We start from the raw sequence: 10,093 nt of genomic DNA on the forward strand, positions 1-10,093 counted from the left end.
GATAAATAGCATCTTTATCCATGTGATGGAGTTTTCAAGATGTATTTCCTGGTCAGTCCGTGTCTCCCATGCTGGGACAGACTTCCTATTTACAGTGTGATTCAATTTTCTAAATCCATAAAGGTGGATGCAATGCCCTGTCTGCAGGGTGCAAATCCAAAGTGTAGCACACTGTCAGCTTTCCTAGCAGTATGCAATACTGCATATCTCTGAGAACATGAAAGGTCCTCTTTAAAAGACCTTCATTTGGCCTTCGGAAGACGCTCATAGACGCTCCCTGTGTTTCCGGGTATTGCTGATGTACGGTACCATATTACGCAGGTACTTTCCTTTCATCGAAGAGTAGAAATGTGTTCACCTATAAGTTTTAATTTCTCAAGAAAACATTTCTATACAATATGGAAACATTCTAAGAAGATTCAACAAAAATGAAATCACAATTGTTTAACTTTTTTGGATAGGAAAGGGCAATGTAAATAGAAACAATGGTTACCATAGTTCTTTAACATTTTGGCAGTCACAGGTACCACAGGCCGGTCGGAGAATACATCGGCTTGGTTGATCAGCGCATCCTTAATCACTTCATAACCACATAGCACAACAGCCTTTGTCATGCCCAGCTGGACACCCAAGACTGGGCCGTACGTCTTGGAAAGCTGTGAAAACAAGATATGTTGTGTAGATGCATTCCCAATAAAGTTATTTTGGAGAAGTTTTTATTGGAACTCTTCCTCTGTTAGCCATGATATAAATGTGTTAGACTGTACTGGGACACACAACCATGTGGCGGTGCCCAGTTGACAATGGTTATTATTTGGGTGTAAGGTGGTTAAGGTGTGGTTCATCCTGAACTTGTTCGACCCAAAAATACCTAGGACCTGAGCCACCAGAACCCAAAACTAAACAAATCCTGAAAGGTTATTTTATCGTTCTCTCTCTCTCTCTCTCTCTCTCTCTCTCTCTCTCTCTCTCTCTCTCTCTCTCTCTCTCTCTCTCTCATTCTCTGTTTAAAACTTTTTATTTTAAGTTATTTTTTACCCCTCTGTGGGGATTGAATTTACAGTCAATAGATGGCTTCTACCCTAGACTCTAATACTGTAGCTCCGCAGTCTGTGTGATATCTATTTGCTTCTATTAAACCCTACTTGACACAGTAATCAATAGGAACTTTGCCTTGACCAACCTGGAATCCATCAGAAGAAGGTTATGGAAACCAAAAGACTCCTGAAATTTCATCATGTTTGGAGGAAGCCTTGTCCCTGAGAATGACCTTTCAGACGTTTCGGCTAATGTCTCTGATAACAGCCATCTCCGATTATTGAACTTCTGCCAGATGTCGGCTATGTAAAACAATAGACACTGGCCGATTTGATTGTCGGGAAGGGTCTAAAGGGGATATTCTGGTAATTCTGGTTTCCTAACCATTGTAGAGTGACCCATAAGCAATTTAACAGACATAAATGTTCACTAGGAAGAATACAGAGCATATATTTTGCCATTTTAATATTCACAGTCCAGTCATATTAATGTGACCACCGCCTACGTTAAATAACCGATTGCAGAAGGCACGTGTCATCAGCCATTTGGGTTCACTCATCATTGTGGAAGGCACAATGGACGAACACCAGTATGCATCTATACCACTACATGCAAATTGTTTTTCTTCAGGATGATGGCATCTACCAGCAGGACAATGTGACGTGTCATAAAGCTTGCAGTGTACGTGAATGGTTCGAAGAGCACCAGGATGAGTTTACCGTACTCCCATGGCCATCAAATTCCCCAGACTTGAACCCAATGGAGAATCTGTGGGCCACCTCGATCGGGTTGTTCACGCCATGGATGCTCAACCGTGTAACCTAGCACAGCTGGCCACGGCACTGGAGTCGGCATGGCTCAACATCCCAGTGATCATCATCACAACGTCCCCTCACTTCCTGCACATTTCTCTGCGGTCCGCTCTGCCAAAGGTGGTTATTCTGGATTTTGACAGGAGGTCACATGAATGTGACTGGACTGTTTAATATTACTGCAGTGTGGCAAATATGGCAACGAGTTATCCTTATTAATTTATGGAGGTACCACGTATGTCACATGATGGGCAAGAACATAACCCAACAAGGGATATTTTAATGGGGTCATCCATCAAGTAGTCCAGCACATTACCAGACAAACTAGTACATCATGCTGCTCCTAACTAATGTTATGTGGACACTGGATCAGAATTTCAATATTTTTTTATTACCTCCTTGAAGGTTTTATGAGGTTTAGACATGTCGATATCCAGGAAATTCCCAATAATCGGTAAAGGCTTTGGTCCAGGTGGGAAATTTTTGTAATTTCCTTGTTGCTGTTTCATAAAAGCATTGGCCAGAAATAAGACGACGACAACCGATAAGAGAACTATGACCAGATCCATGGTGAAAATCTAGAAAAGGAAGAGAGGACAAGAGTGATGTTTCTGTACAAATACTTAAAGTATAAGTAAACTTTTATTTTATTTTTAACCCTACAGTGCAAGGGAAGTGAAAAACTTTGCAACATACTTTATTAAGGAAAAGTGCCTAGAGGTTCCGGTCTCTTAATAATTCTGTTTTATCTTGGGTGTTCCCCTGCTCCAGAAATGTAATCCATGCCAGTCAGTAAGATTTTAGGTTTAAAAATTTGCACCTGCACCAAAAATTTCACCAAGTAGTCTGATTCAGCAGTTGTGTTACTCTACTTCTTTTACCCCTTCTTGTTTTTGGGGGTCAGAGATTGGTGCTCAGAAACTAAGAGGCTTTGGTCAACATATGCCCATAGTGGGGAATAACATCGTATTAAACCCCTCCGCTTCTGCAGACAATCATAATAGACAGAGTATCAGTCAAAAGTTTCATAGATATCTTGATTAGAGATGAGCGAGTAGTGAAATATTCGATATTCGATACGAGTAGAACTTCAGTATTCGACTATTCGATTGAATATCGAATCCCATTATAGTCTATGGGGAAAAGCATACTTGTTGCAGGGAAACCAAAATTCGAGCAATTGGAGTCACCAAGTCCACTATGACACCTTAGGAAATGATGCCAACACCTCTGGAATGCAACTGGGACAGCAGGGGAAGCATGTCTGGGGGAATCTAACATGCTTTTGGGAAAATTAGTTGCAAAAAGATTGAATATACAGATGGTGTATATATACAGATGGAGTATATATACAGATGGTGTATATACAATCTTCAAGCAGTGGTAGATCGAAGTTTAGCTCTTATAAGAGCTCTTGGTGTAAGATTTCTGCCTAAATAATGCTAATTCCTAGGTAACCCTGACAGAACGTCTACCCCTCTCTACTTCACAGTCGTATCTGAACCGAATCTAATGCCCACTATTCTTATAAAGTGGAGGTCACCTGATTTAGCCAGCCAATGACTGTATACGTATTTTTCATATCCTACGTTGTCCTAATTCCTGTCCCACCTCCCCTGCACGGTTATTGGTGTAAAAAAGCGCTAGGGAAGGTGGAAGGGGAATCACATTTTACTGGTTTTACCGCGTGGTATTCGATCGAGCACGAGTATTTCGAATACCATAGTATTCGATCCAATACCTACTCGATAGAATACTACTCGCTCATCTCGAATCTTGATCCTTAAGTATGAATGTGCTCACCCTGAGGTTTTATGATGAGGATGAGGATAATAATATACGACTCAACTTATCTCATATCTATTGCCTGTTACTGTCATCTCTAATATACCATGTCACTTAGAAACAGAGATAAGAACAATCTATGTAAAGGGGAAATTCTATACTGTCTGCTCAGAGAGAGCCGTCAGAAATATAGAGGTAAGGTCAGTCCTCCACATAGACATGTTACATGTTATCCTGTATATTGAACTCCATAGAAAAATATACTGTAACATGCAATTTAACATTATTTTGGTCACTACTGAAAAAAATAGTAATAAAATGTGATCAGAAAGTCATACATGCCAAACATTGTTACCAATAAAAATTACAACTTGCCCAGCCAATAAAGAGTCCTTACATAGTAAAAAAGTTATCGGTGTTAGAATACGGTGATGTTTTATTTGCAAAAACATTAAAACATAATAAAACATTATGGTATCACTGTAATTGGAATTGGTCAATCTGACATGGCATTTTTAAATGCAAAAAAATGCAAAAAATTTTGATAGAATTGTGAGTTTTGGGGCAACACTGCAGTCTTGCAGCGCTGGATCCCTGGGTTCGGATCCCGCCAGGAACAACATCTGCAAGGATTTTGTATGTTCTCCCCGTGTTTGTGTGGATTTCCTCCCATTCTATAAAGACATACTGATAGGAGAAAAAAAAGTACATTGTGATCCCTATATGGGGCTCACAATCTACATATTTTTTTAAAAAAAAAATTGATTTTTTTCAAATAAACCCCCCAAAATGTAACCAAAATCAAAACCCATGTACCCAAAAACTGTGTCAAATGAAGCTACAACTTGTCATGCACAGAATAAGCCCTCACTAAGATATATCAGCAGAAAAAAAAGCTCTAAATTTTGGAATTCGGGGAAGGAAAATATGAAAAAAGTCACCGAGCGTTAACGGTACAAAACCCCCTTACAGGGTTAATCAGTAACGTTTGAGGTCCTTTCTAGAATTGCCACACAAAGGGTAAATTCAGGTCCCGAGAATTCTCTCCACAACTAAAAATCTAAATCATTTGAAGAAAAATTGGTTTTCTAAAAGAGCTTTGAAAACGATTGACTAAATAAAAAATAAATAAATAAAATAAAAAATTGAGGTTTTTAGAAAAATAAAGTTTAAGTGTTGGCATTTGAGAAGTTGCTTCTGTATGTATTTTGAAATCTTCCCAGTTTAATTTATAATACTGTGCCCCCCTCCCCACCATAGATGTTAGAGGATCAATGCAAATGCCCCTCTGCACCCACTAGAGCTTTGACTTTGCAGTGAAATCTATTAAGGCAATTGAGTTGGGCTCAGTCTCTTCCACGCACATTAATAGACAGTACGTAGGTTTTCCCAATAGTAGTGACCCCTGTGCAGCTCTATCCATGATCTGTCATTGTATCATGAAGCCAAGAAGAGTCACATCTGATTTCAAATACATTTTTTTAGAAACCTTGTATCTTACTTGTTGGAGAGCTCAGCAGATACAATCCACCCAGGCCGTCTCTGCTCTTCTGTCCTCGCCCTGTAAATTCTCTGCTTTTATGCTCGGAGGGTGTTTAACCCACGTGACTACAATACAAATGAATACTTTACTCCTGGAGAACCTGCTCCACCCCACCACGCAACAGCAGTGTTTACTCTATTCTCTAGGTTAACCCTATAAAAGCTCATCACTAGAGATGAGCGTGTAGTACTAGTAGGTATTCGAAATACTCCTACTCGATCGAGTACCACTCGCTGTTTGAATGTAAAAGTTTGATGCAGAACCAGCATTGATTGGCCGAATGCTATACAGTCGACCAATCAACGCTGGTTCTTCTTCTACCTTTAGAAGTCTTCTCCGTGCAGCTTCCCCGCGGCGTCTTCCGGCTCTGAATTCACTCTGCCAGGCATCGAGCCTGGGCATAGGCAACTGTGCATGTCCGCTTGTAGTGCGGGCATGCACAGTCGGCTCTGCCCAGTCCTGATGCCTGGCAGAGTGAATTCAGAGCCGGAAGACGCCGCGGGGACACTGCAAGGAGAAGACTTCTCGGAGGATCCAACCCGACCCTCACTTGTGGACTTGGTAAGTATAATTTGATCGAACGTTGCCTACCCCTGAAGCGAGTATTTTCCCCCCATAGACTATAATAGGGTTCGATATTCAATTCGAGTAGTTGAATATTGAGGGGCTACTCGAAATGAATATCGAACCTCGAACATTTTACTGTTCGCTCATTAATAATAATAATAATAATAATAATAATAATAATAATGTATTATACTGTGAGGAGAGAACTAATGCCTTTAGTGCTCCCCACAGTATCATGTTCCTTAGTGTCTCCCACACAGTATAATTCTCCATTACCTACCCCTACACAGTATAATACCTTGTTAGTGCCCCCCATACAGTATAATACCATCACCTAATAACGGACCCCGATCGGCGGACCTCTGCTGATAGTAGTTGAGCCCCCCTGGTCAGTTGGGTCCCAATGTCTATTATTAGACAATCCTGTCTATCATTAAGACATTCTACTGGTCTTATGATGGACAACAAGAATGGCTCAAGTGAAACAGCAGAAAATATCAGTAAGTTTACAACCAAATGGGAATATGTTATTTCTGTAGCCATTACTATAACAAGTGGATATTGCTCCCTATGGAGGAACACATCACCTTTCCTCTACAAGACGCTATTATGTACCTTTAGATATTTCATGTCACCTTTTCTCCGGAGTATAAACTCCGCTGACCTTTGTATCTGTCTATTTGTATTACTGTCTGTGTTAGTCCTATATATTCCATCACACAGGTCTCCGCCTTCCTCACTGCTGTATAATACCATATTATTACTGAGCTGTCCCTGGGCGGCTGTAATGCTCTGCAGGAGATACTTACTGCATCACACAGGTTACTCACAAAATCATGTATGGCTTTAACCAGTGGCGTAACTAGGAATGACGGGGCCCCGTGCCGAACGTTTGACATGCCCCCCCCCCCAACCAATACTGACACCGAAGACCTCGACCAACTCCCTTCTATGCACTCCTGCGCGCTCTATTATGCCCCATCCTGGCCCCTTCACACACTATTATTCCCCATAGTGGCTCCTGCACACAGTATTATCCCCCATAGTGGCCCCTGCACACAGTATTATCCCCCATAGTGGCCCCTTCACACACTATTATTCCCCATAGTGGCTCCTGCACACAGTATTATCCCCCATAGTGGCCCCTGCACACAGTATTATACCCCATAGTGGCCCCTGCACACAGTATTATGTCCCTTACTGGCCCCTGCACACAGTATTATACCCCATAGTGGCCCCTGCACACAGTATTATCCCCCATAGTGGCCCCTTCACACAGTATTCTCCCCCATAGTGGCCCCTGCACACAGTATTATGTCCCATAGTGGCACCTGCACACACTATTATCCCCCATAGTGGCCCCTGCACACAGTATTATCCCCCATAGTGGCCCCTACACACAGTATTATGTCCCTTACTGGCCCCTGCACACAGTATTATACCCCATAGTGGCCCCTACACACAGTATTATCCCCCATAGTGGCCCCTGCACACAGTATTATCCCCCATAGTAGCCCCTGCACACAGTGTTATGCCCCATAGTGACCCCTGCACACAGTATTATCCCCCATAGTAGCCCCTGCACACAGTATTATCCCCCATAGTGACCCCTGCACACAGTATTATCCCCCATAGTGGCCCCTGCACACAGTGTTATCCCCCATAGTGGCCCCTGCATGCAGTATTATGTCCCACTGTTGACACCCATAAACAATTCTTATACTCTGGGGTCTTTTCAGACTCCAGAGTATAATAATCAGAGACCCAGGAATAAAAACATAAAAAACTACTGTTACTTACCTGTCCCCCAGCCTGTCGGCCTCCGTTGCCGTCCTTCTTCAATGACGTCGGACGTCACATGACCCGGGACGCAGGCCGGGTTCATGTGACATCAGACAACTAGGAAGGAGGCCTGGCAGGATTGTAGAGAGGTAATTAACAGTGTTTTTTATGTTTCTTACTTCTCCCGGTCTGCCAATCGTTATACTCGGGGGTCCGAAAAGACCCCCCGAAAAGACCCCTGAGTGTATAATGATAGCAGTGGTAGCGGCTGTCACCGGGCCCCTAATGTCCCTGGCCCTGTGGCAGCTGCCTCTGCTGCTATGGTGGTAGTTATGCCACTGGCTTTAACCCCTTCCCGCCGATGGCACTTTTTGACTTCCTGACCAAGCTCGATTTTTCAAAACTGACATGTGTGACTTTATGTGGCAATAACGTTGGAACGCTTTAACTTACCAAAGTGATTTTCAGATTGTTTTTTCGTAACACATTGTACTTCATGTTAGTGGTAAATTTTGGTTGATATGTTTTGTGTTTAATTATGAAAACAATAGGAAATTTGGTGGAAATTTAGAAAAATATACATTTTATAAAGTTTGAAATGATGTACATTGCATACAGATAGTCAGCCCGCCAAAATTATATCATAAATCTCATGTCCCAGATCTCTGCTTTATGTCGGCATCAAACTTTAGTCGCCCTTTTATTTTTTACGGACATTATAAGATTTACAAGTGAAACAACAATATTCAAAATTTTCAAGAAATTTCTAAAACCCATTTTTTACGGGACTAATCCAGTTATGAAGGGGTTTTGAAAGACCTTTGTATTAAACCCACCATAAATCACCCCATTTTCAAAACTGCACCCCTTAAATAAGCCAAAGCAACATATGCCTAGTATTTTAACCCAATAAGTGCTTAACAGGAATTAAGACAAAATGGAGGTGAAATTTTCAAATTTGAATTTATTTTACTATTTTCGTTTAGCCCTAGAATTTGCACATTCACAAGGGGTTAAAGGAGAAAACGCATCCCACAATATGTTATGCAACGTCTCCCGACTACCACAGTACCCCACTTGTGGGTGTAAACTAATATATGGACGTACAGCGAGATGCAGAAGGGAAGGCGCGCCAAGGAGCTTTTAGAGGGCAGATCTGGCTGTGATCAGTTTCAGGAACCATGTCACATTTACAAAGCCCTTGAGAAGTCAAAACAGTGGAAACCTCTAGAAAGTGACCCCATTTTGAAAACCGCACCCCTCAAAGAATTTATCAAGTGATATAGTGAGCATTAGTAACCCCGAAATGAATGTGTAAGCTGTGCGGAGTAAATTGGGTACACCAAATCCCATTCTATTTTCCCACTAGCTCCTATGACACGGATGGGGAAGAGGGGCATTCTGGGGGATCAGCGCTGGTGTATTATCTCTCATAAGCTCTAAATATGGGGGGTCCCCTGAAAACGCTCGCACCGCTTACACACTTCCTTCTAGTCGCAGCCACTTATGTCCTAATGATTTGGCGACTTTTGGGGTTTTTGTCTTCACATTGTACAAGCTAGATTTTTATTTTTATTTTCTGGCAATGTGGCCATATGAGGGTTTGGTGTTTGTGGCATTAGATGTACTTTTCAATGCCACCATTATGGGGCCTGTAACTTATTGACTACATTTTATTAACTCTTTCTGGGTGGGATGTAAAAGGAAACATCAATTCTAGCATTGCTTTTAGCATTTATTTTCCCCCGTGCAGAGTACAGTATAAGTAACATGTTACCTTTATTCTGCGGGTCAGTACGGTTATGGCATTACCTCATTTATATGATTTTTTAATGCGTTGCTATTTGTGCAGAATACAATTCAATTTAGGGAAAAAAATCTATTATTTTTTGCATCGCCATCTTCTGAAAGGCATAACATTTTTAATTTTTGCTAGACAGAGCTGGTTGAGGGCTTATTTTTTTTGTGGGATGACCTCTTCTTTTTATTGGTACCATTTTGGCTGTCATCTGACCATTTGATTACTTTTTATTGAATTTTTTTTTAATGATGTTTGCCGTTCGGGTTAAATAATGTTTTAATTTTATTGTTCAGGTTATTATGGACGCGGTGATGCCAAATATATAATGTTTTTTTTCTATTTTTCTTTATTTTACATAAAGAAACATTTTATATGGGAAAATGGGATTTTGGGGGCTTTATTTATTTCTAATTTATTTTAAACTTTTTTATTTTTACTTTTTTATCACTTTTTTTTCTGTCCCCATGGGGGAATTGAAGCAGTGATCTGATAATGGTGTCGATCGGCACCATTATGACCCGATCCCCGGAGATGCCGGCGGTCAGTGTTTTACCGCCGGCATCTCAGCGGTTACGGCTGACACCCACAGGGCATGGTGCGTACACAGTTTCTGTGTGCGCACCATGCAGCCGCCGTAGTACTATGGTGGTTTGCAGGAAGTCCTTCCCGGCAGCACATACTATTACGGCGGATGTCGGGAAGGGGTTAAAGGCCGCCACATATTTAAGAGTAAAGTTATGCAAACCTGGTGATTTGGCAGGATAC

At 41.5% G+C, this 10,093-nt stretch overlaps 1 protein-coding gene across 1 annotated transcript in view; it reads right to left on the minus strand.

Annotated features, from left to right (window-relative positions):
• Positions 1 to 10,093, minus strand: part of LOC142198294 (cytochrome P450 2C14-like) — a 38,350-nt gene that overhangs the window by 13,066 nt on the left and 15,191 nt on the right. The window contains exons 2-3 of the mRNA XM_075269264.1: positions 2,246 to 2,428; positions 494 to 656 (exon numbers count right to left, since the gene is read on the minus strand). Of these exons, the coding sequence (XP_075125365.1) occupies positions 494 to 656; positions 2,246 to 2,419 (337 nt within the window). The 5' untranslated portion in view covers positions 2,420 to 2,428. The remainder of the gene's footprint in view (positions 1 to 493; positions 657 to 2,245; positions 2,429 to 10,093) is intronic.

Source organism: Leptodactylus fuscus, chromosome 3, assembly GCF_031893055.1.
Source record: "Leptodactylus fuscus isolate aLepFus1 chromosome 3, aLepFus1.hap2, whole genome shotgun sequence".
Classification (NCBI taxonomy): Eukaryota; Metazoa; Chordata; class Amphibia; order Anura; family Leptodactylidae; genus Leptodactylus; species Leptodactylus fuscus.